The 27,643-nt window shown below is 34.0% G+C and overlaps 1 protein-coding gene across 1 annotated transcript in view; it reads left to right on the forward strand.

Annotated features, from left to right (window-relative positions):
• Window positions 1-22,616, forward strand: part of mical1 (microtubule associated monooxygenase, calponin and LIM domain containing 1) — a 33,693-nt gene extending 11,077 nt beyond the window's left edge. The window contains exons 2-24 of the mRNA XM_048178235.1: window positions 552-843; window positions 942-1,149; window positions 1,246-1,353; window positions 1,469-1,564; window positions 2,604-2,759; window positions 2,941-3,041; window positions 3,410-3,667; window positions 4,979-5,094; window positions 5,595-5,721; window positions 5,857-5,941; window positions 6,231-6,378; window positions 7,501-7,697; window positions 9,684-9,793; window positions 10,185-10,265; window positions 10,685-10,877; window positions 12,486-12,556; window positions 14,841-15,606; window positions 15,696-15,811; window positions 18,177-18,284; window positions 18,458-18,551; window positions 20,204-20,294; window positions 20,697-20,770; window positions 22,400-22,616. Of these exons, the coding sequence (XP_048034192.1) occupies window positions 586-843; window positions 942-1,149; window positions 1,246-1,353; window positions 1,469-1,564; window positions 2,604-2,759; window positions 2,941-3,041; window positions 3,410-3,667; window positions 4,979-5,094; window positions 5,595-5,721; window positions 5,857-5,941; window positions 6,231-6,378; window positions 7,501-7,697; window positions 9,684-9,793; window positions 10,185-10,265; window positions 10,685-10,877; window positions 12,486-12,556; window positions 14,841-15,606; window positions 15,696-15,811; window positions 18,177-18,284; window positions 18,458-18,551; window positions 20,204-20,294; window positions 20,697-20,770; window positions 22,400-22,536 (3,699 nt within the window). The 5' untranslated portion in view covers window positions 552-585 and the 3' untranslated portion in view covers window positions 22,537-22,616. The remainder of the gene's footprint in view (window positions 1-551; window positions 844-941; window positions 1,150-1,245; window positions 1,354-1,468; window positions 1,565-2,603; window positions 2,760-2,940; window positions 3,042-3,409; window positions 3,668-4,978; window positions 5,095-5,594; window positions 5,722-5,856; window positions 5,942-6,230; window positions 6,379-7,500; window positions 7,698-9,683; window positions 9,794-10,184; window positions 10,266-10,684; window positions 10,878-12,485; window positions 12,557-14,840; window positions 15,607-15,695; window positions 15,812-18,176; window positions 18,285-18,457; window positions 18,552-20,203; window positions 20,295-20,696; window positions 20,771-22,399) is intronic.
• The last annotated feature ends 5,027 nt before the right edge of the window (window positions 22,617-27,643 follow it).

A 27,643-nucleotide genomic window follows, 5' to 3' on the forward strand; every position in this document is an offset into this window, starting at 1 on the left:
TTCTGACTTTATATCTCGCAATTCTGACTTAATAACACGCAATTCTGACTTTATATCACGCAATTCTGACTTTATATCACACAATTCTGACTTTATATCTTGCAGTTCTGACTTTATAACACACAATTCTGACTTTATATCACGCAATTCTGACTTTGTATCTCACAATTCTGACTTTATATCTCACAATTCTGACTTTATATCTCACAATTCTGACTATATCTCGCAATTCTGACTTTATATCTCACAATTCTGACTTTATAACTCACAATTCTGACTATCGCAGTTCTGAGAAAAAAAGTTAGATTTGTTAGATTAAAAAGTCACAATTACCTTTTTTATTTTTTATTTCATGGCAGAAACAAGCTTCCATAGATTAGATAAATTCCATGCTTGTAGCACAAATGGTGCTTGACGAGTTACGCACCAGAATTAATGTTCAGAGTTTGTTTAAATACCTTTTCAGTCAGTCTATGAATAGTTGACATTTGTCACACTTCCTCTGTTTGAAACCCCTCTGTAAACTCTCTCTCTCTCTCTTGTCTCTGCAGGTCATCTAGCAGGCTCCAGGCCTCTCCCATCACAATGCCCATCCAGGCAGACTTGGCCAATCCCAGCCACAATCTGTTTGACTGTTTTGTCCAGGCGCAAACATGTAAAGAGACACAGCAGAACTTCACTGAGCTCTGTCGCCACCTGGAGCTCGACCCCAGAGACAAGCACTTCTACAGCAAACTGAAGGACAAACTCAACTACTGGAAGGCCAAAGAGCTCTGGCAGAAGATCGACAAGAGAGCCGCCCATCCGGACTATGAACAGGGCAAGGCATGTCACCAAAACAAGGTACCATAAATAACCTGAATAATGTCAGATATTTCCGTCTATGAAGTGGTTTAATGTTGGGAAAAGAAACCCAATCGCTCTCTTTTTTTGTGTGTCAGTGTTTAGTGTTGGGTGCAGGTCCCTGTGGTCTCAGGACAGCGATCGAATTGGCCCTACTTGGCGCTCAGGTGGTTTTACTGGAAAAAAGAACCTCTTTCACCAGAAATAACGTCCTGCATCTGTGGCACTACACCATTAAAGACCTCCAAAACCTCGGTGCAAAGAAGTTCTATGGAAGATTCTGCAGCGGCACCATTCATCACATAAGTGAGAATCTGTGTAAACTTAAAGAAGTTCTTGTCTTATTGCTGAAAGTGCACACTTTAGTTCAGGTGTAGTAATGAGGTCTGTGTTTCTCTATAGGTATTCGTCAGCTGCAGTTGATTCTGCTGAAGCTGGCCCTGATTTTGGGGGTGGAGGTGCACACAGGCGTGAGCTTTGAAGGTCTGCTTGAACCTTCAGGATCCACAGGTACAAAACAGCTCTAGTTGTTGTCACAGGAAGTTTTGCGGAAGGTCTGCAGTCATGTAGTTGGAAAATAATGTTTGTCCGTTAACTTTTAGCCTTATATCTCTCTTTCTCTCAGGATGGAGGGCACAGGTGTCTCCTAAGAACCACACGGCTGCAGCTTTTCAGTTTGATGTTTTTATTTCAGCTGGAGGGGGAAGATATGTGCCTGATGGTAAATAAAACGTTTACACGGATGAGTGGATTCCATAAAATCCACTTTCGCTTTGAATTTAATTTAAATATATTTAATTTGCATATTGTTGTAAAAGCTGTACTTATCCAAATCACTTTGTATTAAATAATAATATTTAATTTAATTTAATTTAATTATGTATTTTATTTAATTTAATTTAAAAAAAATTTGTTATTTTTGTTAAACCCTCATTATCCAAGTCACTTTGTACTAAATACTGGAAAAATTTAATTTTATTTTATTTTGTAAAAACCCTCAGTATCCAAGACATTTTGTTCAAAATACTTGGAATATTTGATTTAATTGTATATCAAATAAATATGTCTACGATTTTTGTTTTGTTGGAATATTATTATTATTTTAAATTTAAAAAAAAATTATTATTACTATTATTTATTTATTTATTTATTTATTTTTTTTGTAAAAATCCTCATTATTGTCGGCGCCGATGGCCTCATGGGTAGCGCGTAACGTGGCGCCAATGCGCTTCGGGTGACTCGAGTTCGAGTCCTGGCTCGTGGTCCTTACCCGATCCCGTCCCCCTCTCTCTCTCCCACTTCACTTCCTGTCTAGTAACTGTCCTATCATAATAAAGGCCAAAATATAATCTTAAAAATAAAAAAAACTTAAAAAAAAAAAAAAAAATCCTCATTATCCAAGTCACTTCGTACTAAATACTTGGAAAATTAAATTAAATTTTATTATTTTATTTTATTTTATTTTATTTTATTTTATTTTATTTTATTTTATTTTATTTTATTTTTTTTATTTATTTTTTTTTTTTAAGCCCTCATTATCCAAGACACTTTTTACAAAATACATATTTAATATTGATTTACTTGATTTAATATATTTTAATACAAAATGTATTTAATTTTTGTTTTGTTGGAATATTTTATTGTTTTATTATTATTATTATTATTATTATTATTATTATATTAAATAAATGTAAATATTTATTTTTTTAAACTTGTATTTTTATTGAAACTTTCCCGCTGTTGTTTCCCCATATATTCAGGTTTTAAAATAAAGGAGCTCAGGGGAAAGTTGGCCATCGGCATCACTGCAAACTTTGTAAACCGCCATACTAAACAAGAGGCTCAGGTGCAGGAGATCAGCGGCGTGGCCCGAATATACAACCAGAAGTTCTTTCAAGCACTTCAGTCTGAGATTGGTACACACACACACACTTACCTCATCTCATACTGTTTTCATTTAAAAAGAAACAAACTTTTTGCCTTCTAAACCATTTTTTACCCTTTGTCATATCTTTTGAGGACACTTTTGTTTCCAAAATATAGTTAAGTAAACCCACACGCCCCTTTATCTGTCCTGTTGTTTGTCGTGTTTTTCAGGCGTTGATCTAGAGAACATTGTCTACTACAAAGATGATACTCACTATTTTGTGATGACTGCAAAAAAGGCGAGCTTGATTAAAAAAGGAGTTATAAAGCAGGTATGATACACAGTGAGACACATTCAAAGACTCTGAGAATATCTCAAAAGCTAAACAGAGCCTAGAAACGGTTGACACGAGGCCATGATTTTATCATCAGAGGTGTTTAGTGACACTTCAGGCGTGTTTCGACTCGTTTCCAGCTTACATCTACACTTACAAACACATTTATCAATCCTCACACTGTTGTCCAGCTATTCTGGTCCTCTCCTGTCACTGCATTCTCACAGGAATATCTGCAGACAGTTGCTATTTGTGTTCTGTCAGAAATGCAACCTGTATATTGTAGTGCGAATGGAGGACAGCTGAAATAATGAAGACTAACATTAAACCCTCCTTGTCTTGATCAAAAACATTCTCGTTCTCAGGACTTCTCTGATGCTGAGCAGCTGCTCGCACCTGAAAACGTCAACCAGGAGGCCCTGCAGGAGTACGCGTACGATGCCGCTGACTTCTCCACAGATCACATGTTGCCGGACATGGAGTTTGCAAAGAACCACGCGGGCCAACCTGATGTGGCCATGTTTGACTTCACCAGCATGCACAGGGCAGAGAACGCCTCTCTGGTGAAGGAGAGGAAAGGGAAGAGACTGCTCATCGGATTGGTGGGAGACTCTCTGGTAGAGGTGTGTTATTAGTGTAGTGTATGAGTAAACATGATCAGCTGACATTTATTATTTATGGCATTTATTGATTGTTACATTTGAATTTTACAATGAATAGGTGACCACCACAATGGTATTTTAATTTTACATTTACATTCATGCATTTGGCAGGCACTTTTATCCAAAGTGACATTGTATTCAAGCTACAAATTTTTTGACAGTTCTTGCTTTTCCTGGGAATCGAACCCATGACCTTAGCAATTGCTAGTATTGCTACCATGCTCTACTGTTTGAGCTACAGGAAGGCAATAATAATAATTAATAGTCATTTTATAGTAATTAATAATAATAATAATAATAATAATAATAATAATAATTGATACTTATTATTATTATTATTATTACTATTATTATTACTACTATTATTATTATTATTATTAAATAAATTATATTTATTAATATAATAATTAATGTATTGTTATTATTATTCTTAAATGTAATAATTAATTTATTATTATTAATTAATAATACTGATTAAATTTAATTAAATATTTATTTTAGTTTATTTTAATTATTTTTAATAAACACCTCATTATCCAAGACATTTTGTTCAAAATACTTGGAATATTTGATTGTTTATTTTAATACAAAAATCTATTAAATTTTTGTTTTGTTGGATTATTTTATTGTATTATTATATTAAATAAATGTAAATATTTATTTTTTAATGCATTTTATTATATTTTTATTGAAAAGTTTTTTGTTGTTTTAATTAATAAATTAATTATTAAATGTAATTAATTGTAATAATAGAATATTAGAATATTTAATATAATAATGATAATAATAATAATTATATTATATTATATTATATTATATTATATTATATTATATTATATTATATTATATTATATTATATTATTTTCAACATTTAGACTGATAAGGAAAGCAATGAACTGTATCAGGACTTATTTTTTAAACTAGGGATTTCAAAAGTACTAAAGAGTCTTTTTATACATTTATAATGTTGTGTTGTTATATTTACAGTTGACATTTTAATATAAACACTGTTTAAACAATACAAGTTAAACAGTATGGATTTCATATTGGCCATCATATTGGCATTGGCCATCAAAACTAATTATAGATATCATAAGAGATGTACTAAATATTTTATTTTATTTTATTTTATTTTATTTTATTTTATTTTATTTTATTTTATTTTATTTTATTTTATTTTATTTTATTTTATTTTATTTTATTTTATTTTATTTTATTTTATTTTATTTTATTTTATTTTATTTTATTTTATTTTATTTTATTTTATTGCAGCCATTTTGGCCTCTTGGCACTGGCATTGCTCGTGGTTTCCTGGCTGCGTTTGACACGGCGTGGATGGTCAGGAATTGGGGAAAAGGTGTGCCACCCCTGGAGGTGCTGGCGGAAAGGTACAGAGTTTTTACACCATTTATATTGTTACTTTTTATTTCAAATAAATGCTGTTTTTTGAACTTTGTATTCATCAAAAAATCCTGAAAAGGAAATGTATCATGATATCCACAAAAAATATGAAGCAGCACAACTGTTTTCAACATTGAAAATAATCAGAAATGTTTCTTCATCATCAAATCAGCATATTAGAATGATTTCTGAAGGATCATGTGACACTGAAGACTGGAGTAATGATGCTGAAAATTCAGCTTTGATCACAGGAATTAATGCAATAAAATAGAAAAGTTGTTTTAAATTGTAAAACTATTTTATAAATCTGCTGTATTTTTTATCAAATAAATGCTAATTTGGTGAGCAGTTATGTTTAAAAACATATTAAAACCACAAATTTCTTACCATCCCCAACTTTAAACGGTAGTGTATGTATCAATATAAAATGCATAAATGACTCAAACAGTGATTCATTAGTGCATTATTCTGTGTATGTCTTGTACAGGGAGAGTGTGTATCAGTTACTCTCTCAAACGACTCCAGAGAACACCAGCAAGAACTACAGTGCCTACAGCATCGATCCGTCCACACGCTACCCGAACGCCAACCTGTCCTCTATCCTACCCAGACAGGTCACACACGCACTCCCATACGCAAACTTACACACATGCAAAAGCTGCTTGAAGTACCTAGCAATGATTAGTAATTAATGAAAAAAGGGTTTTTATCATCAGTTTTATTTGATTCTGTTTGTGTTCAATTTAAAGGTCAAGCGTCTGTATGAAGTAGAGGCTGATGAGAGTAAACCCAACAAACAGAAGAAACCCACCTTAAAAACTAAACCTAAAAAAGGTAAATGCCACACGACAGTAACTTAGATATATAACATTAACTTTTAAAAACCTCTTTCAACAATTTAAATTAAAGTTGGGATATCATTGTTTTCAATAATATCTGTTAAGATACGTTAACATATTAACATTATGCATCTGTTAACATGTCAAAATGTGTTTTTAGGTTTCATAACTCTTTAAATAGACTGTTATTGTTAGATGTAAATGTTTCTACTGGTCTGTCAGGATGAACATGCTCAGAAGCACAGACCTAACAATGAAGTGATGAAGTAACTGTGTGTGTTTAGACTCTATCAGACGTCTGGAGGAACTGCTGTCCTGGTGTCAGAAGAACACAGCGGGGTACGAGCACGTGAAGGTGAAAGATCTGAGCGAGTCCTGGAGGTCCGGTCTGGCTCTCTGCGCTCTCATTAACAACTTCAGACCTGAACTCATGTAAGACCACCTGACCATCAGGAAACAAGAATATTAGCATAATTGATTAAAGAGCTCAGTTTTGTTGTGATAAACTGTTGCTAGGTATACTTCCGTTCAAAAGTTTGGGTGCAGTAAGATTTTTTGAAGTATATAAATTATATCATATTATATTATATTGTATTATATTATATTATAGGATGCATTAAAATAATAGTCAAAAGTAAAACAGTATTTATACAGTATTAGAGAGAGAGAGAGAGAGAGATTGCCTGAGCGAGCATTACCTGTGTCTGATATAACATTCATTCTTCAGGTCAATGTCCATTATATTATATCCATTATAAAAATCTGTTTGAATGTCCGCTGAAGAAATCCATCTTTGTATTTGTCCTTTTTACAATGAAGGGAATTTTCCATAACATACAGCGCTAAAACAATGACTTTTGTTTACAAAATCCCTTTCAATTTAAAAGTCTCTTGATAAGACCAGAGATTACCCGTTTTATGTACCCAAAATGAATTATATCTCATGTTTAACCAATATAAGAGCCAGCAGCAAATCCCCGAAGCAGTAGCCGAGATGAAGCTGTTCTCAGTGGGTACACGAGCACTGAACGCTGATGGCTTGGAGCTTGCATCGAAAACATCTAAACAAATTATAAAATAGGCACTATGATTAAATATGAGCCACATATTTCAGGCCTAACAACTACATTCTTGCCTAAAAACTCTTAAAACTACAGTTTGTGGTACAAAAAGTGTAGTATTTGTAGTAAAACGGTGGATTTGATCGGCTGCCATGACATTCGCTTCAAGCGGAGTGATACAAACAAAGATTTGAGAACCAGAAATATATAATGCAAAAGTAAAACAATCTGTAATATATATTTGGGCTGTAAAACCAATTAATCTTGATTAATTGCATCTAACATAAATTATGTATAAATAATATATATTTCACAATACTATAGTTTTTCTGCTTTTTTTTATCAAATAAATAAATGTGTGCATTAAAAACTTCTTTCAAAAACATTAAATAATCTTACCGACTCAAAACTTTTGAACGCTAGATATCCACAAAAAATACACATACAATATTATGCAACAATAAATGCATGCAAATAATATCCTCTCTTTCAGTGATGTGACTCGTCTAGATGAATATAATATCACTGCGAACAATAAGCTGGCCTTTGACGTCATGGAGAAAGAGTTTGGCATCGATCCCATCATGCGTGCCAGTGAAATGACCACTTGCGGTAAAATCGACCAGCTCTCGATGGTGGTTTACCTCACACAGATACGCAACGCTCTCACAGAGAAAGACACACCAGCAGGTAATGAGCAGGCATTCATAACTATGAAAGACAAACAATTAAATAAAACAATTTGTTGCCTTCATGTACGATGCTTATACATGTGCATTTCCAGCTTGGTTTCAATATATGATCTGTATGGACTAGAGAGGCAAACTCTTTTATAATAGCATCAGAAAATCAGTGCTACTGTCTCTTTAAGACCCCTTCCCAGCATGCACTGCTGTGAATGGGCAGTATTCTGCTGTAGTCTGTAGTCTGACAGCAGCGGCTGCAGCAGCAAATGCACTCAGCTGGGGAGAAATCAGCTGCTGACGGGCGATTCGGTGGGAGTGGGTCTGATTCCAGCCTTGACACGCTGCGCTCTATGAGACGGATTATAAAACGCCATCTGCAGAAGAGCAACCGCAGCGTGTTGGAGGGGCTTTGGGGAGCTGGATTCAGTGTTTAGTTGCTGGATGCTGTGTTTGGGAGGGGATCTCACACAGATGTGCTCCAGGTTGAGCTGTCACTCACGCAGGCTCTGGATGTGTGTATTCTGGGGAAGGGGGTGGGATCCGATACAGCTCATCTCTAACACGCCACTGCAAAGCGCATATTGAATGTGACGACTCGTATTTGTTCCATTTTAAAGGGTAGGAAGTTATTTTATTCTATTTTGTTTTTTTATTAATAGTTATTATTTTAGTTTGCTTTCGTTTTAATGATTTGCTGAAATGAATTGCACTTAAAATGCACGGTTTATGTAAGGTTGTTCTTGATAATGAAATAATAAATTGCATTTAAGAGATTATAAATGATGATTTTCTTGTTTCATGTTTGATATCGAGAATTTTAAATATTTTTAATGTACATTTTTCTTAGTGTTTTCAGTGTTGTTTTTTTTTAAATTATTTTCTTATTGTACATGTAATTTTATTTTATTTTTAATTTGTTTTTATTTATTTATTTTTATATTTTAAGAGTCATTGAACTACATTTAAATTACAATGCTTTTAAGGTTTTGCTGCAATATGAAAAGCTTAAATAACAGATCATGTTATAGAAAAGATTAAAATGTCTTTGTTTATTAAGTTTTTGTTTTTATTATCTGTTTTATGACGAGATCATTGTTTTGAAAATATTTATTGTACATGTATTTCATTTCATTTTTGATTTGTTTTTATTATTTTTTTATTTTAAGTTTAATTTAAATGTGTGTGTGTATATATATATATATATATATATATATATATATATATATATATATATATATATATATATATAAAATATTATATAAAATATAAATTATGAGTCATTGAACTACATTTAAAGTACAATGCTTTTAAGGTTTTGCTGCAATATGAAAAGATTAAAATAACAGATCATGTTATAGAAAAGATTAAAATGTCTTTGTTTATTGTTTTTGTTTTTATTATCTGTTTTATGATGATCATTATGTTTCTAAAATATTTATTGTACATGTATTTCATTTTATTTTTTAATTTGTTATGTTTATTTTAAATGTATTTTTATTTATATATTTTTTATATTATATATTTTATTGGTTGATGAACTACATTTAAAGTACAATGATTTTATGGTTTTGCTTCAATATGAAAAGCTTGAATACTAGATTATGTTATAGGACAGATTAAAATGTTTTTGTTTATTGTTTATTTTTGTTTATTAATAATTTTTATGTTTTTTTAGACTTGATCATAATTTTTTGAAAATATTTAAGCATTTTTACTTTACATAGAATTTTTTTTTTCATTGCCTCATTAACATTTTAATTTATGCAAAGTGTGGCCCAGATCCAGCCCACATCTGGTACATGTGGATTACACGCAGACCAGATGTGGGCTGGATCTGGGCCGACACTAAGTTGCTTTCAGGGAATTGTACTTTACTTTTAGCACTGCGTGAGCTAACATGTAAATCAGTCTTCAAATATAAATGTAAAAGCATTTCTGGAAGTCTATTTTACTTGCATCTCACTGTTTCCATTCTTCTCGTCTTCCTCAGATCGTTGCAACAGCCTCTCACCCACCAACAAGAACCTCTCTCTATCCAGAGCCCGCGTGGCGGCCTCTTTCCTCAACACGCTCAAGCGCAACTCCCTCCAAAGACGCAGGGTATGCAAACACCTGCATGTTATCAAGGAAAACAAACCTGCTTTCTGTTTGCAGTGTAGCAGTGGTGCCTGTCAAAGGTCATCTATGGTGTATTGGGTTAAATAGAGCATGAAGTCAGGCGCAATCTCTGTCGTAACGGACCACAACATTGAGGAAAACACAAAACGCCCTCATTACACACAGCTGTTGCCAAAACCAAATACTCCCATGGTGCGGCCACAATGAGGAAGTAAAAAGAGAGAAAGCCATAATAAAAGAGATGCTAGTGTTTGCTTGCTGTCCCTTTGCAGTGCATGATAACGGTGAAATCATTGTTTATTTCTGTCGATCTGCTGTCGCCACATTACGTAACCTGAGCTGTAAATGAGATCATGTGACCCGTGTCTCTCAGGACCGACTGGCATCGGAGAAAGGACCAAAAAAGCAAAAGATGAAGGAGAAAGAGGAGGAGAAGGATGTGAAAGAGGAAAAAGTGAGTGTTGAAATGTTGTTCTTCAGTTAAATGGCACAACAGTGTTATTGTGATGCATTAAATAGAGGATAACAGATATTATGTTGTTATATCTGTGGTTTATGGCGGTAAACGCAACAAATGATAGATAGACCTGTAGATACAGTATGGGTGGCTTGATTACATATCTTACAACTTAGAAATAGACCAGTTATGTAAAAAATGTGGAGTGTTTATTGTACCTTTTGTGCATTATTTATAGATAATTCAGTATTTGATTTGATTTTATGGGCAACAGCTATAATTGTTCACTTAGTGACTTTCAATTAATTAACTTAAACACACACACATAAAACTTTGGCTCCATTTTGTCAAGTCTTGTAATGCATTGCTCCATATTCATTATATGTGCAGTATTTTAAACCTTTTGTTATCTCCAGTCTGCGGCGCCTGTGGCACCCGTGTCCTCATCAGAGACGTGTGGCAGTGAGCTCTGTTATTTCTGCAAGAAGCATCTGTACGTTCTGGAGAGAGGAAGCGCCGAGGGCAAGTTCTTCCATCGCAGTTGTTTCAGCTGTTATCACTGCGGCTCCACTCTGAGGCAGGGCGGATACACTTTCCACTCCAACACGGGTAAGCCCAAAGACCCTTGATATGACGTATTTTGTTTTATTTTAAAGGTCTAATTGTAGGTAAAAGGTAGACCTAAATACAGTATATTATTTTTTTATAATTTCTGAAAATAACAAATATGTCTGCATTGTTTTTTTGTTACAACAAATTAGTAAAATATGCTGATGTATTAGCAAGTCGTGGGAATGATTTGTTAATTTGTGACCACGATATACATATTTCTTCCCACATGTTATATGTGGGGTTTATTTTATTTTATATTATTTTATTTTATTTTATTTTTTGTACAAATTTTTGGTCCTTAACTAAAACAAGGGAACTAATTATTACAACGTGGCCATGATTTAGTAAACAGAGGGAATTAATTAATTCTTAATGGAGGGAATGTTAATTCTTGGTCATGATAAACATATTTTTTCCCCTTATGTCATGTTTTTATTTCATTTTATTATTTTATTTTATTTTAAAGGTCTAATGGTAGGTAAAAGGTAGACCTAAATACAGTATATTATTTTTTATAATTTCTGAAAATAATAAATATGTCTGCATTGTTTTTTTGTTACAACAAATTAGTAAAATATGCTGATGTATTAGCAAGTCATGGGAATGATTTGTTAATTTGTGACCACGATATACATATTTCTTCTCACATGTTATATGTGGGGCTCTGTTTATTTTATTTTATTTTATTTTATTTTATTTTATTTTATTTGTACAAATTTTTGGTCCTTAACTAAAACAAGGGAACTAATTATTACAATGTGGCCATGAATTTAGTAAACAGAGGGAATTAATTAATTCTTAATGGAGGGAATGTTAATTCTTGGTCATGATAAACATATTTTTTCCCCTCATGTCATATGCGGGGCTTTATTTTATTTCATTTTATTTTATTATTTTATTGTATTTTATTTTAAAGGTCTAATGGTAGTAAAAAGGTAGAAAATAATAATTAGGTAGAAAAAAAGGTAGAAAATAATAATTATTTCAGCATTGTTTTTTTGTTTTGTTTACATTACAACAAATTAGTAAAACATGCTGACATATTAGCAAGTTAATTTGTGACCACGTTATACATATTTTTTTCCCACATGTCATATGCGGAGCTCTGTTTTGTTTTATTATATTATTTTATTTTATTTTATTTTATTTTATTTTATTTTATTTTATTTTATTTTATTTTATTTTATCAATGTCTAATGGTAAGTAAAAGGTAGACATAAATACAGTATTTAATTTTTCATAATTTCTGAAAATAATAAATGTCAGCATTATTATTATTTTTTTTTTATTACATTATGTAATACATTTTATTTTATTATTTATCATGCACTTGTCTCTCATCTGCTGTCATAAGGACTGAAACATCTTGATGTTATATAAAAATTACATAAGCTTTTCATAACCTGTACCGTGTGAAACACTGTCTTATTAGATTATGATTATTACAACACATGTAAATTAGACCTGTAGTCCATTATTCTTGCATGATCCTACAAGTAAAGTGGGGCTTGTTCAATAATTCACAGCTCGTTTGATCAAATGCATGTACATCCATGTTTCAGCCCTCAGTATTTGCAGCTGTTGTTGAATTTGATTTGTCTTCAGGGAGATTCTACTGCGAGCAGCACTCAGTGGCTGAGGAAGAAGAGGGTGATGAAGGTCACAGAGGCTCACAGGTATGAATCACATCACAGCTAATGAGACGCTTGATTGCCTCCAATTTACCGTTGGTTCTCTGGTGTGAGGATGCTGGGAATGATAATTATTTTTAGTGTCGATATTGCACTGAGGGTGTGGGGAGTGTAATAACTTCCATTAGCAAGTCATTGTTCTGTTGTTCATGTACACAAAAATATATATGAAATATAATTTATATTTGGACATGATGCCATGGTAATACAGTGTACCATGGGAATATAGTAATGTTTCTTCAGAAAAGTCTTTTTTTTTTATTATGTGAGTTTTATATACAGTACGTTAAAATGGTTTGATAGTCTTTTCTTCACTGAGATATATTCAGACATTTCTTATGGAACAACATGATATGACGAGTACTAATGTGGGTCAGCTGCTGCGTCAGGGAAAACATTCCCTTTCCTCTCTCACTCTTGAGTAAAAGTGATGTACGCTGTGTGATTGTGCTGTCAATCCGTTCCTGTCGAGCACACTTTTGTGTGTGTGTGTGTGTGTGTGTGTGTGTGTGTGAAGAGAAATTCTGTGTAAAGCAATGCTTGTGGGATTGGATTCCTAGTGGCTGGTCATAAGACTCCTCAGAGCTGACGCAGTTTTCTGTGAGCTTCTGATATTTTTTTGCAGTCACTTTTGTGTTGCTCCACCATGACCATTCTTGACCTGAAATAGAAAATTAACCATGCAACATACACTTCCTTTCAAAAGTTTAGGGTTGGTAAGATTTTTTTTTAAAAGAAATTAATACTTTTATTCAGTGAGGATGCATTGAATTGATCAAAAGTTACAGCAAAGACATGTATAATGTTACAAAAGCTTTTGATTTCAAATAAATGCTGTTCTTTTGAACTTTCTGTTCATTAAAGTATCCTTAAAAATGTATTGTGGTTACTACAAGAATGTGAAGCAGCACAACTGTTTTCAACATTGATAATAATCAGAAATGTTTCTTGAGCATCAAATCATCATATTAGAATGATTTCTGAAGGATCATGTGACACTGAAGACTGGAGGAAAATTCACTTTAAATGTAAAAATGTATTAAAATAGAAAACAATTATTTCATATTGTAATAATAACTCACAATATTACTGTTTTTACTGTATTTTTAAGCATAGAAATGCAGCATTAGTGAGCACTTCTTTCAAAAACATTTATAAATCTTACCAACCGCAAACTTTTGAATGGTAGTGTGTGGATGGATGGATGGATGGATGGATAATTATATTGTGTCTTAAAGGTCCTGTTTTTCATGGTTGTTTTGAAGCTTTGATTGTGTTTATAGTGTGCAATATAACATGTGTTCATGTTTCGTGTGTAAAAAAACACAGTATTTTTCACATAATTTACTTATCTGTATACCGCTGTTTCCACTGTCATAAAAAAGGGCTGATGACTTCCTTGTTCTATGAAGTCAATCCTTCAGAAATACGTAACGAGTTCTGATTGTGCCAGCGGTTCCTGTGTTGTGATTCGACAGCAGCTTAGCGCTCCTTGCCCGGAAAGGTCACGCCTCTTACCATAACGTGGAGATGCATGCGCTCAGTGTTATTGTAAACATGTCTTTAATTTTACCCTATCAATTTGAGCCGGAATCAGACCCGGTGATTGGACTGCGGGATGAAAATAACAGCGTTTCGACGACATGGCGACAAACACACTCTACAAACGCAACTCTTGTGTATTCCTGTGGGCGGAGGTTAGTCAAAAAACTGTTTTAGTGACGTCATTAAAGAAGGAAGTAGAGGGATGTAGTCCAAACTGGCCGTTCGATGTAGGCGACTTCTGTTAAATAAAATATCTCGCTTGGCATTGAACTTTGAGCTTTAAAATTTTACAGATTTTATTTATACTCTAACAACAACATTACACACTAACTAAAGTTTGAAACATGGGATCACGAAGAACGGGACCTTTAACCAGATGCAGTGTGAAAAGATTTGAGCGACAAGCAATTAGATGCTTTTAACATTAAATAAAGCACATAAACAGTGCCTGAGTTTATACTTTGTGTTGTTGTTCCAGCTGTATCCAAAATAAAATTGTCGCGTGTCAAGGCTAGTTAGTACAAAAACTCTGATTAACATGGAAAAGATTCCTTTATCAAGTGTCGTGTCTGGTTAGGACATGATGGATGGATGGATGGATGGATGGATGGATGGATGGACTGATAGATGGACTGATAGACTGATCATCTACATGAATTGGCACAAACTTAAACAGAATATATCTCAGGCCAAAATATCACAATAATGTTTTTCTGTTTTTTAGAATCATGTCGAGAATAGTCATAAGGAAGAGGATAAGGAGAAGACACAAAATGGTGAAGGTGTAGAGACGGCATCCCCACCTCCACATGTCTCCGTAAGACGGAAGGGCTCATATAAGATATCTGTTGACCCTGACTTTGAAGAGTCAAATGAGTGCCCTTCTCCCACGGAGCAAGATGACCAACCGTCACCTGACCTTAAGAAGTCTCATGAACCACACAAACCCTCAGAGCTCAATCCAGAGAGCACAGGCAACGAGAACCAACAAAATAACGCCAGCCCGTCCGTTCCGGTCCCAGCCCCGCGAGGTTCCAGAGCTCCGCTGTACCCTCCGCTCCCCAAACCTCGCACTGTCCATAATGTGGTGCCCGAACCCTCAAATATCCCAGAGGAAACTCATCAAGAGCTCACGCCGGAGTCCAAACCCAAACCGTCCCTGCGCAAACTTCAGCTGAGTGAAGAGGAAAAGGCCGACCTGCTCAGCCAGGATTCTGACTCGGAGACACCCGCCTCGTCTTCTGCTGCCTCCACCTCCTCTTCCTCGAAGCAGCATGAAGGAGGCGAGGAGGAGGGATACTGGAGCGGAGGCGCCGCTACACGGAAGAGCTTGCAAAGCCAGCATCACCGTCGCTGCATGAGAAGGAAGAGCGAACCTCCGCCCACCACCCAGTCGCAGCACGGAAAGATGCGCTCCAAGTTTTCCCCGTGGAATCTGTCTTCACCACGGCTACAGCAGCGCTTCAGCGTCCTCAGAGTTGCACCTAAAGGTTAAAAGCTCATTTTTTTTTAGTACTTCTTTATAAACATCTTTTAGGTTAAACTTGGTAGCTGATTTTGGTGTGAATTCCCTCATCAGAACAAGCTGAACCAGATCATTATGTATCAGAAGATGATAATGAAGAAGGTGTTGACGATGACGAAGAAGAGGACGAAGAGGATCTTCAAGCAGAAGACCATTTTTTGGATTGCAGGGTGAGAATATGTTCAAATATTGCCCGGTCTGTGCACGCCACTGCATAGGGCCCTATTTTAACGATCGAAGCGCATGGTCTAAAGCGCATGGCGCAAGTGCCCTTAGGGCGTGTCCGAATCCACTTTTGCTAGTTTAAAGGTGCCCTAGAGGTGCCTTTTCAAACAATGTAATATAAGTCTATGGTGTCCCCTGAACGTGTCTGTGAAGTTTCAGCTCAAAATACCCCATAGATTTTTTTAATAAATTTTTTTTAACTGCCTATTTTGAGCCATTATTACATATGCACCGATTAAGCGTGCGGCCCCTTTAAATCTCCCGCTCCCCCGCCCCCGCGAGCTCTCAACTGCCTTAAACAGCAAACACAAAGTTCACACAGCTAATATAACCCTCAAAATGGATCTTTACAAAGTGTTCATCATGCATACATCGATTCCTGTGAGTATAGTATTTATTTGGATGTTTACATTTGTTTATGAATGAGTTTGAGGCTATGCTGCGTGGCTAACGGGCTAATGCTACACTGTTAGAGAGATTTATAAAGAATGAAGTTGTGTTTATGAATTATACAGACTGCAAGTATTTAAAAATGAAAATAGCGACGGCTCTCTTGTCTCCGTGAATACAGTAAGAAACTATGGTAACTTTAACCACATTTAACAGTACATTAGCAACATGCTAATGAAACATTTAGAAAGACAATTTACAAATATCACTAAAAATATCATGTAATCATGGATCATGTCAGTTATTATCGCTCCATCTGCCATTTTTCGCTATTGTTCTTGCTTGCTTACCTAGTCTGATGATTCAGCTGTGCACATCCAGACGTTAATACTGGCTGCCCTTGTGTAATGCCTTGAACATGAGCTGGCATATGCAAATATTGGGGGCGTACATATTAATGATCCCGACTGTTACGTAACAGTCTGTGTTATGTTGAGATTCGCCTGTTCTTCGGAGGTCTTTTAAACAAGTGAGATTTATATAAGAAGGAGGAAACAATGGAGTTTGACACTCACTGTATGTCTTTTCCATGTACTGAACTCTTGTTATTCAACAAGAATATCAATTACAACAACGCACTTTTACCTCTCTTATAGAAATTAACCATGGTTTTACTACATATAAAACAAAATGGTTATTGTTGTTAACCATGGGAACCACAAATTAACCATGGTTTTGCTACACTATAGTTTATGGTGTTTGTAGTAAAATTATTGTTATACAAATAGCAGCCTATCAAAAAAACATAGTTAACACTTTTAACCATGGTTAATTTTCGTATGTGTTCACGATAGATTGCAATTAATGCAAGCTAGTTGCAATGTGTTATTTTGCTAACTTTTTATACATGCAAATAAAACTAGTGAATAATACAAATTTACAAAATAATCTCAATAAAAGTCCATTTCGTCTGATGCCTTTTTATCTGAGTCCATTTTGTCTGATGCCTTTGAGGCTGTTTTGTTCGATGACTGAAGCCTTTTAGTCTGAGGCATGAAGCCTTTTCGTTGTATGACTGAGGTGTGAGGATGTCCTAAAATGTACACCGTACTGCTGTTGTCTGTCATGTTACTCAAACAACAAAACACAGCTTTAACAAAGATTAATCTATATTAAATTTATACAGTGAACATAGTGTCATTTTACATTAATTATTACATTTCTGTACCCGAAATTAATACTACAGTTAGACCGTATTTGTAACTTTAAGTTGTATTTATCTATGCTTGTAATTGGTGTACAGTATTTGTTCTTTTTACAGTCTGTTCACTTGCCTGTAATAATGTTTTAACTTTATTAGTTAGGCTAGTAGTCGCCCCACACACCCCCAAAGATTTTTTTATGCTGATCCGAAAAATTATCTGAACCACGAGTTTGTGATCCGTTGAACCACTACTTGAAATAGTTAACCCTGGGTCATTCTAAAACCCGGGTTAAGGGAATCCTGGGTTATTTTGCTTCATGTTTCACACTGCTCATAATTTACCTGGGGTTAATAATTAATCCTGGGTATTCATAAGCTGACGTTTCACACTGCTTATTCCTAAACACTGGGTTAACATTCTTATTTGCATATTTGCGGTGCCATCGTCATTGATTGGATAAACGCAGCACATGACCTGTTTACATAAGCTCATATTGCATATTATTTCACTCTGAAGTATTTGTTAAAAAATAATATAATAAATACAAATATCATTTTTACAGTACAGCTGTAAAATTACTAATATTTATGGCTGTCTTCATTTCTTTATTTTAAAACAATGAAGCTTTTATTTTTTCAGAAAAGCACTGAATCATGATCTGAATCATTTCTGTTAGTCTGATTTGTGGTTTCTGGTTTGTGTTGTATGTGTTCAGGGGGGCGATTATGAGATTTCTGACTCAGAGAAACGTGACCTAAAGAGGATGAAAACTCTGGAGCGGAAAGCAAGAATGAGCGAAATCCAGCGCTTCCACAAAGCTCAGGTGAGCAAGATCAGTCTGTGCTGTGTAGGTTGTTTCTCATAATGGTAAAAAAAAAAAAAAAAATGCATGCAGCTTAAATAAAAGAAATCAGCTTATATCAAGATGAAAAATACAGTGATCTGAATTCCATTCTTATTTGGTCTGATACTGTCCTGGTTCTGACGCCCACACAGACGATTCAGAGACGGCTGGATGAGATAGAAGTGACCTTTAAAGAACTGGAGGAGAAAGGAGTGGAGCTGGAGAGAGCTTTGAGAGGAGAGGCTGGTATGACATCTCATCCATCTACATACGCCGCTAATGATTTCACTTCATCATATTATACAGCAGTCAGACTGTGCGGGCGCTAATATTCTCACTGAAGCCCAGTGAACTTGTTAACCCTGACAGCACTTGTACGTCATCGAGACGTCTATTAAAAGTGTACATCTAGATCATTCTGTTTTCAGAGTTACAATAAGAGTTACATTTCCTGTCTAATAGGGCCATGCATTTCGATTCACAAGTGTGCGATTCAATTCGATATAATAATAACATTATAATATTAACTTTTTAATGACATAATTATGTTTCTGCTCCACTTTTTTAATATATTTAAACGCTGACATAAAAATCTTTTCATGATGGATTTATTCAAACATCTTAAGTAAAAAATATAATGAATATGTAATATAGCAAATATATATTTAACAAAATGCTCCTCTCTGGTGTTCAAATTTCTAGCTAACTGGTGTTTGAATGGCTTTTCTGAGGTAAATGTTACGAGACGTTTGTTATAAAATTGACAGAATTTGAAAGCTTAAGGCTTTGTTTCATATAAAAAAATCTTTGTGATTTTATTTGCTCTACACAAAATTTTGTTCACACATCATCTAAAAAGAGCTTAGAGTAAAATATTGATTCTTGGGATTTGGGATTCTTGGGATTTATCGAAACCAGAGTCGATTAAAATTGAGAAATCGATATTTTCAACCCAGCCCTACTGTCTAACTTTAGGATAACATTCAGCAGATGTTTTATTAAAGTCCCCCTGTAGTCAACAATTTTATCCCTTAAAACTCATCTTTGTTCACTAAAATAGCATATTTAAAGGTTTTTTCTTCATGCATTAAAATAGCTTGAATGTAACTCTACACCCTTGCCTCATTTAGTATACACAGTTCTATGAATATGCAAATTAGCCCCGCCCCCACTCGCTCACACCAGCTCAGAGATCCACTTGTTGACGATCACATGTTGACAAATCAGGATTCTTTGATGAATAGAAAGTTCAAAAGAACATTTATTTAAATAGAAATCTTTTGTAACATTATAAATGTCTTTATTGATCAATTTAATGCACCCTTGCTGAATAAAAGTTTTAATTTCTTTAAAAAAATTCTTAATGACCCCAAAATATTGAATGGTAGTATGTAATTTTGCAAAAGCTTTCAATTTCAGTTAAATTCTGTTCTTTAGAACTTTCTATTCATCATAGAATCCTGAAAAAAAGATGTTTCTTAAGCAGCAAATCAGCATATTAGAATGATTTCTGAAGGATCATGTGACACTGAAGACTGCAGTAATGATGCTGAAAATCCATCTTTGATCACCGGAATAAATTACATTTTACTATATATTAAAATAGAAAACGGTTATTTTAAATTGTAACAATGTCAATATTCCTGTTTTACTGTATTTTTGATCAAATAAATGCAGCTCTGGTGAGCAGAAGAGAGTTCTTATAAAAACATTAAAAAATCTTACCGATTTATAACTTTTGAACGGTAGTGTATATTAATAAAACTCCTTCAGTAGTGTTTTAAAAGCACTTCAAGCTGGTTAAGAGAAGCCAAAGGGTGACAAAGTGTGGTGTCGACTGAGCATAAGGAGATCTAGTAGGTGTTTTAACGTCTTGTGTGGATGTATGTGTGTTTTAGGTACGGGTGACCCTGAAACGATTGACCAGTGGATCGATCTGGTCCAGGAGAAGAACAATCTGCTCTCAGAGGAGTCTGATCTCATGGTGGCGTAAGTCTGATTACCGTTACCCTAAAAAATGGGCAGAAGTTGAGTTACATTAATGAACATCTTGATTGCTTAACCAAGTCAGCATTAATACAATTCACATTTAAGGAACTCAATAGCAGTTATTGCTCAAAGTGCATCATTTATTTTTGCATGTGTAAAGACAAACCTCAAACCTCACTGAAAGCCAGCTCACAGTCTTGTTGCCCCTGGCAACCTCTCTTCCGCTTGTCTTTGATGAGCACTAATGCTTAAGATGAATGCTTAGAGTGGCCTCATTTATTTAACCCACCGTATTTAGCATATATTGGCTCTGTGCACAACTGGATCCTCGGAAACTAAATTACAGGCTGTGCTAACAGCAGCAGTAATATATTTGTGTGATTCTGGTTTTGTGTTTCAAAGGTCTCGACAGCTGGAGCTGGAAGACAAACAGAGCATGTTAGAGATGGAGCTACGGCGGTACATGGAAATGGATGGTGGGAAATGAAAGCTAATTCTGTTCAAATTTGTTTGTACAGTCAAACCAAATTGTATTCAGACACCTTGAACATTTTATTCATTAATACAGTTTATTCACTATAGTTTAAAAAAATGGTAATAAAATATGACAAGATCTCAGAAACTGTGTCAGAAAAAAATAATCTTAATTATGTCAGATAACACTGTTCAGGACAAAGTGTCTGAATAATTTTTGGTTCCAAATTTTTATCAATTTTACTGGTAGTCACTGTATGAAGAATTTTTGGGTATAATATGTCACAGTTTACTCTATTTTGCTATCCTCACTAACATAAATGAACTATAGTGTCCTGCACCCACTAGTAAAAAAATATAAAAAATTATATCTAGTGCCTGAATAATTTTGGGTTTGACTGTAAGTAGTTGCTAATATATCATGTGTACATGTAATTATATAATCATTATATTCTCCTTATATAATTTTCATTTAAATAGTCCTGTGTTCTGACAAATGAATTTGGATTTAATTACAAAAGTCCATCTGTCAGTTAATATGAAGTCATAAAAGCTTCATGTATAATAATAATAATAATAATAATAATAATAATTGTTTTATTAAAATATAATAAATATTATTATATTTTTATATTATGATCTAGCTGTTAGTGCACATGCTCCAATGCAGAGCAAAAAACAAAAATAAAATTGTTGTATATTGTACTAAATTTTATAATATTGTATATTTGTAATTAATTTCTATAATTTAATAATAACTTACAATTAAATTATTGATAATATTGAAATACAGTGTTACTTTGTCATTATATTCTCTTTATATAATAGTCACTTTAATATTACAAATAATCCATCTGTCAATTAATTTGAAGTCATAAAAGTATTATTATTAATATTATTATTATTATTATAATTAATTATTGTTTTTGTTGTTGTTCTTTTTATAGTCTAGCTCTTAGTGCACATGCTCCAACACAATGAGCAAAAAAAGCCAAAAATATTTTTTTGTATTGTATTATAATTAAATCATATTAAATATTTAAAAATAATATATACATATTTAAAATATATTTAAATATATAATATAAAATGTTTATATTTAAATATATTATATTTCTAAATATTTAAAAATATATATTTTAATATTTAATTTAATATTAAACTATTATTATTATTATTATTATTATTATTATTTAAATACTAACATTTCTAAGTATTAATTTGTTGTTAAATTCTTAATTCTAAAGGTCCGTTCACACCAAAGACGATAACTATAACGACAACGATAAAGATACAGTTCTAAAAATTGTTCTAAATATAAAAGAATAGCAGAGTCCACATCACAACTTTAACAGTAACAGCACAGAGAAACGATATCATTGGAATCACTTTCACTTTTTTTTTTTTTTTTCAGCTGATGAACGATAAAAACATTGACAGCCAATCAGAATCCGTCCTGCTTTAACGAGCTCCAACATTTAAAGTGACAGATGTCAAAACTGCAGCGCACTTATAATAAACAGAACGATATCGTCCGCTGGTGTGGACGCTAATATAGTTATTGTTATCTTTAATTTGTTTTTATGTAAACGTATGCACACCTGCATTAACATGTTGCTTTGTTCTTGTAGACACCGAGAAGACCCCTGAGCAGCGAGAAGAGGAGGAGCGGATCCTGCAGGAGATGCTGGACGTGGTGGACATGAGGGATTCACTGGTGGCCTTCCTGGAGGAGAAGAGGTTGAAGGAAGTCAATGATGAACTGTAGTACTGTAGGCAGCCCAGCTGCTCTGAGACTAAAACGCCACAAATACACACGTTTACCGGCTCAAAACACGTGCCACAGCGCCCTAATGGAGTAGTTCACCATTCAGTCCATTTACTCATCCTCATGCTGGATTTTCTGCCTTCTGTGGAAAAAAAAACTAAAGGAAAAATTGTCCTCTCTTTTCCATACAATGAAATTAAATGGTCATCTGGTATGGAAGCTTGTTTCTGCCACTAAAGAAATTAAAATAAAAAAGGTAATTGCGACTTTTTATCTCAAAATTCAGACTTTTTTTCTCAGAATTGTGTGATAAAGTCAGAATTGCGAGATATAAAGTCAGAATTTCAAGTTATAAGGTCAGAATTGTGAGTTATAAAGTTATAATGTCCAGTTGTGAGGGGAAAAAACACTGACGTTTTTTCTCAGAATTGTGAGTTTATATATTGCAATTCTGATTGCATATCCCAATGCATTTCTGATTTTATATCATGCAATTTTGACTAACTCACAATTGCGAGTTTAAACCTCGCAATTGCAAGAATTTTTTTTTATTATGTGGCGGAAACAAGCTTCCATACTCAGGGGCTTTCAAGCTCCAAAAAATACAAAACACCATAAAATGATCATAAAAGTAGTTACAAGTCTTTAAAGGGATAGTTCGCCCAAAAAATAAAATTCTTTCATTAATTATTCACCCTCATGACATTCCAGACCAGTAAGACTTTTGTTCATCTTCAGAACACAAATTAAGATATTTTTGATAAAATCTGAGAGATTTCTGTCCCTCCATTGATAGTCTACACAACCGACACTTTAATGCTTCAAAAAGTTAAGAGATTGTAAAACGAATCCGTATGAATTAAGTGGTTTAGTCCAAATTTTCTGAATATATACGATTGTATTATATGATGAACAGATTGAATTTAGGCTAAAAAACATTGATCAGTGAACATAAACAGAAGCTTAACTGAACGTGACGTGTGAGAATGAGCTTCATTGTTTCTCGCACATCAAGAAAACATGCTTGAGCTTCTGTTTACCACAACTGATGTGTGTGTTGATGAATGTTTATATGTGAATAAAAGCCTAAATTCAATCTGTTCAACATATAAAGCGATTGAGCCTCTTCAGAAAAGTTGGATTAAACCGCTCAATTCACATGGATTAGTTTTATGATCTTTTTGAAGCGTCAAAATGGTAGTTGCGTAGACTGTCAATGGAGGGACAGAAATCGCTCAAGTTTCATTAAAAATATCTTCGTTTGTGTTCTGAAGATGAACGAAAGTCTTACAGGTTTGGAACGACATGAGGGTGAGTAAATGATGACAGAATTGAATTTTTTGGGGTGAACTAACCCTTTAAATCCAGTTTTTTAAGTTTGGATATTTAAAGAGAAAATTTCAGCTTTCAGATATCATGTTTAATGTCAGTGATGCCAAACGTTAATGCTTCTCATGTGCCTCATAAGCATTTCAGTGCTCAAAATTTGAAATATAACAATGAAAATATTGAATATCTTCAGATTGCACATATGAGCACTACAGTGGAGAGGAAGACTTTCATTTCAGTGTTTCCACACAGATCTACTCGTTTAGACTTAGGGCTGCACAACGATTAATCGCGATTAATCGTTTGCAAAATAAAAGTCTGTGTTACGTAATATATGTGTGTGTTCTGTGCATAATAATTATGTATATATAAATACATGCACATACATGTATAAATTTAAGAAATATATACATCTATAAATAAATATACATATTTATATATATTTTATATTACATATAAATATAGATATTTTATATGTAAATATAATTTTTTTCTTAAATATATACATGTATGTGCATGTATTTATATATACATAATTATTATACACAGAACACACACATATATTACGTAACACAGACTTTTATTTTGCAAACGATTAATCGCAATTAATCATTGTGCAGCCCTATTTAGACTACAGTATGGTGCTTTTTGTCATTTTTGGGGCTTGACAGCTCCTGCTCACTATTTACACATGAAAAATAGCGGTGCGAACATCTCTTGCGTGTTCGGCGGAAGAAAGAAAATCATCGACATGAGGGTGAATAAATGATGCCAGAATATTTACTGTCTCTAGTGATTCACTGATTTTACATATTATAAAGAAACCCAGTGACTTGCAGGCACAAACATCAACATTGCACAACTTTGTGCAGAGACTCTGCTCTTGAAAACCAAAGAGTTAAACACATCTGCGCACACACAGCTCAAGATTTGGCGTAAAATCCTGAGAAACTAGTGCCAGCCGCTCCGGTCTCGCTCCAACATAAATGTGCTTTCATACAGATAGAGAAACTCTGAAGACTGTACCAAATGTTGTGGAAGTGCACATCCGTCCCAGCCTTCACTGCCCGGACACGGCCTTTCCCGAGACCAATGGCGGTCACGCTACAAACTCACACGACTATAGATTTTGCTGGGTCAGATGTTTGCGCGCACACGTACGATTATATTGCATCTCGCACTTTTATGAAAGTCTATCAAGGTCACGTATGTTCTAAATATCAAGAGATATTATATAAAAGATATTTACACATTTATGATGTCGTAAACCAATGCCAATATCATGTCTTAAACAGCACTTGCATTGTATTATTATGAACATATTACGGCTTTGCAACATTAAGAGATTGAATATCACGATGGGCTTTTGTGCAGTGTATTGTTTTTTGTTTTTTTTCCTTGTAAGTGATTGTATTTCTCTTCACACATTTTTAACTTCACATTATTATTATTATTATTATTATATTGTTTTGATATTTTCTGCATGATCATGGTTTTGACTCTCAGGGGAACATCTGCCTGGCCCGGTTTCCATTTATATATTTCTAATTATGTATATTTGCGTATCATTATTTGGAAGTATTTACACAGTATATACTGTAATACTTGTTTTAGGGAAGCACAAAGTCTGTTTGTTCCTTCGCTGTATCAAATTCCCATGAAACATTTATGTGTTTGATAAATCGGTTTTCATTTTTGAGGCTCTGAGAATAATTAGTGGCATTAATTCCTGTCGGAGAGGAATTTTGTGGTAGTGTTTTGGGAACAGTGCTGTAATTTTTGCTGTTTGCTTTTGTTCCCTGTATTTCTTTCACATACACACCAGTGGTTTCTTTTCTATGGGGACAGTAATTCACTTCATATGCTAATAAAATATCTAGCACTTCATGTTTTTCTTCTCGGTTGGGTTTCGGTGCTGTGCAAACGGCCTTGATTTCTTGATTTACATCAGAAACAGATTTTGAGCATTGACGTCATGGCTGCTTTTACACGGACGTGTTATTCTTCTGGCTTTTTTCATTAGTATGTGAAACAGTATGTACTTACAGTACTCTGGCAGCATTCTGTCACATTAAATCATGTTTCAGACAGACGTATGCTACATTGTTTTCACATGACCTTGATATGTTCATATAGTATACAGTGTACATACTACACTGTTAGTATGCTATTTTGCACATATTGTTTGTCTGCTAATAAGTCCTTATGAAATCTCTGCAGAAATTGATAAGTAACCACATTCCTGTCACGTAAAATTACATTTTCTGTCATTGTTGTTTTGCTGTCCCACCACCAGAGGGCCTCCTCCATCTTTTCTACAAGGAATAACAGGATACACAAAAATCATGACAAGGTTTGATTTTGGTTGTATCTATTCTAGATTGATGTGAGTACACATTAAACAGTACACATTGTATTGTTTTTGAAGTCACTATAAATGTTAATCACAAAATGCCCTTTTTCTACAGTAAATATTTAATATATATATATATATATATATATGTATATGTTTTGATACGTTTCACAGAATCAAGATATGCTGTTGTTGTAATGTTAGATATAGTAACAGGACAGCTGGTGTGCTGCTGACGACACAACAAACTTGCTCAAACACATTGTACTGTATGTTCATATTTTGTTCTTCCTTCTCGTTTGTTTGTCATCTCTTGATTTTTCGCAAAACATTATTTTGCGTCTTGTCAGCGATGATAAAGAGACATCCACTCTTGCATTGCGTGTTTGTGCATTTTGTAAATTTAACAAATGCTGTAGAAGTACTATTAATCCGTTCGTGCTTAATAGTGAACTAATCGTACTAAATGAAAAAATATTGTAAAGTGTTACTGAATTGATTTATTAAAGCTTAACAGCTGAAAGGGGTCATGAATTGAGAAATTAACTTTTCCTTGAGCTTTTGATATATAAAGATGTCATAAGAATATCCTGTAAGTTTCAGAACTGAAAACTTCCTTTTTAGTCCAATAAAAGCTTTTATTAACACCAGGTCCAGCGAACAACTCGTCCAGGATGCTGAATGCTTTTTATTTCTCGGTTCTAATATAGGGTGATTATAGTCACATGGCATTTATAACCCCAGGTTATTGCAGAGATGGACATGGACATATATAATAAAATATATCCATGACAACCCACCGTGGATAATCCCTCATTACCGTCAGGGATGGGCAGTATTTATGATACACGTATTTCAAATACAAAATAGTATTTTGTAATTTGTATTTGATAGGGTTGATGAAAATGGCTTTGTATTTTGTATCAAAATACTTTAGTGTTTTGCATTTTTGTAGTTTTAAAATACTGTAAAATACTTTGTAAGAAGTCTACATGATGACATGGTCTCTGATTGGTGCTTACTCAGTAGTTTGCCCAGACTTATTGAGTTCAGAACAGATGTTAAAGGGATAGTTCACTCAAAAATGAAAATGTGATGTTTATCTGCTTACCCCCAGCGCATCCAAGATGTAAGTGACTTTGTTTCTTCAGTAGAACACAAATGATGATTTTTAACTCCAACCATTGGAACTTCTACTATAAGAGTAAATAAATAAAACTTGCTTAGACAAGTCCAAATTAAACCCTGCGGCTCGTGATGACACATTAATGTCCTAAGACACGAAACGATCAGTTTGTGTGAGAAACCGAACAGTATTTATATCATTTTTTAACTCTAATACACCACTATGTCCAATCGCATTCAGCACTCGTTAGTAAGGTCTGATCGCGTTCTGACAGCGGAAGTGATGTCTCGCGCATACTT

This window comes from Megalobrama amblycephala, linkage group LG24, assembly GCF_018812025.1.
Source record: "Megalobrama amblycephala isolate DHTTF-2021 linkage group LG24, ASM1881202v1, whole genome shotgun sequence".
Taxonomy (NCBI): Eukaryota; Metazoa; Chordata; class Actinopteri; order Cypriniformes; family Xenocyprididae; genus Megalobrama; species Megalobrama amblycephala.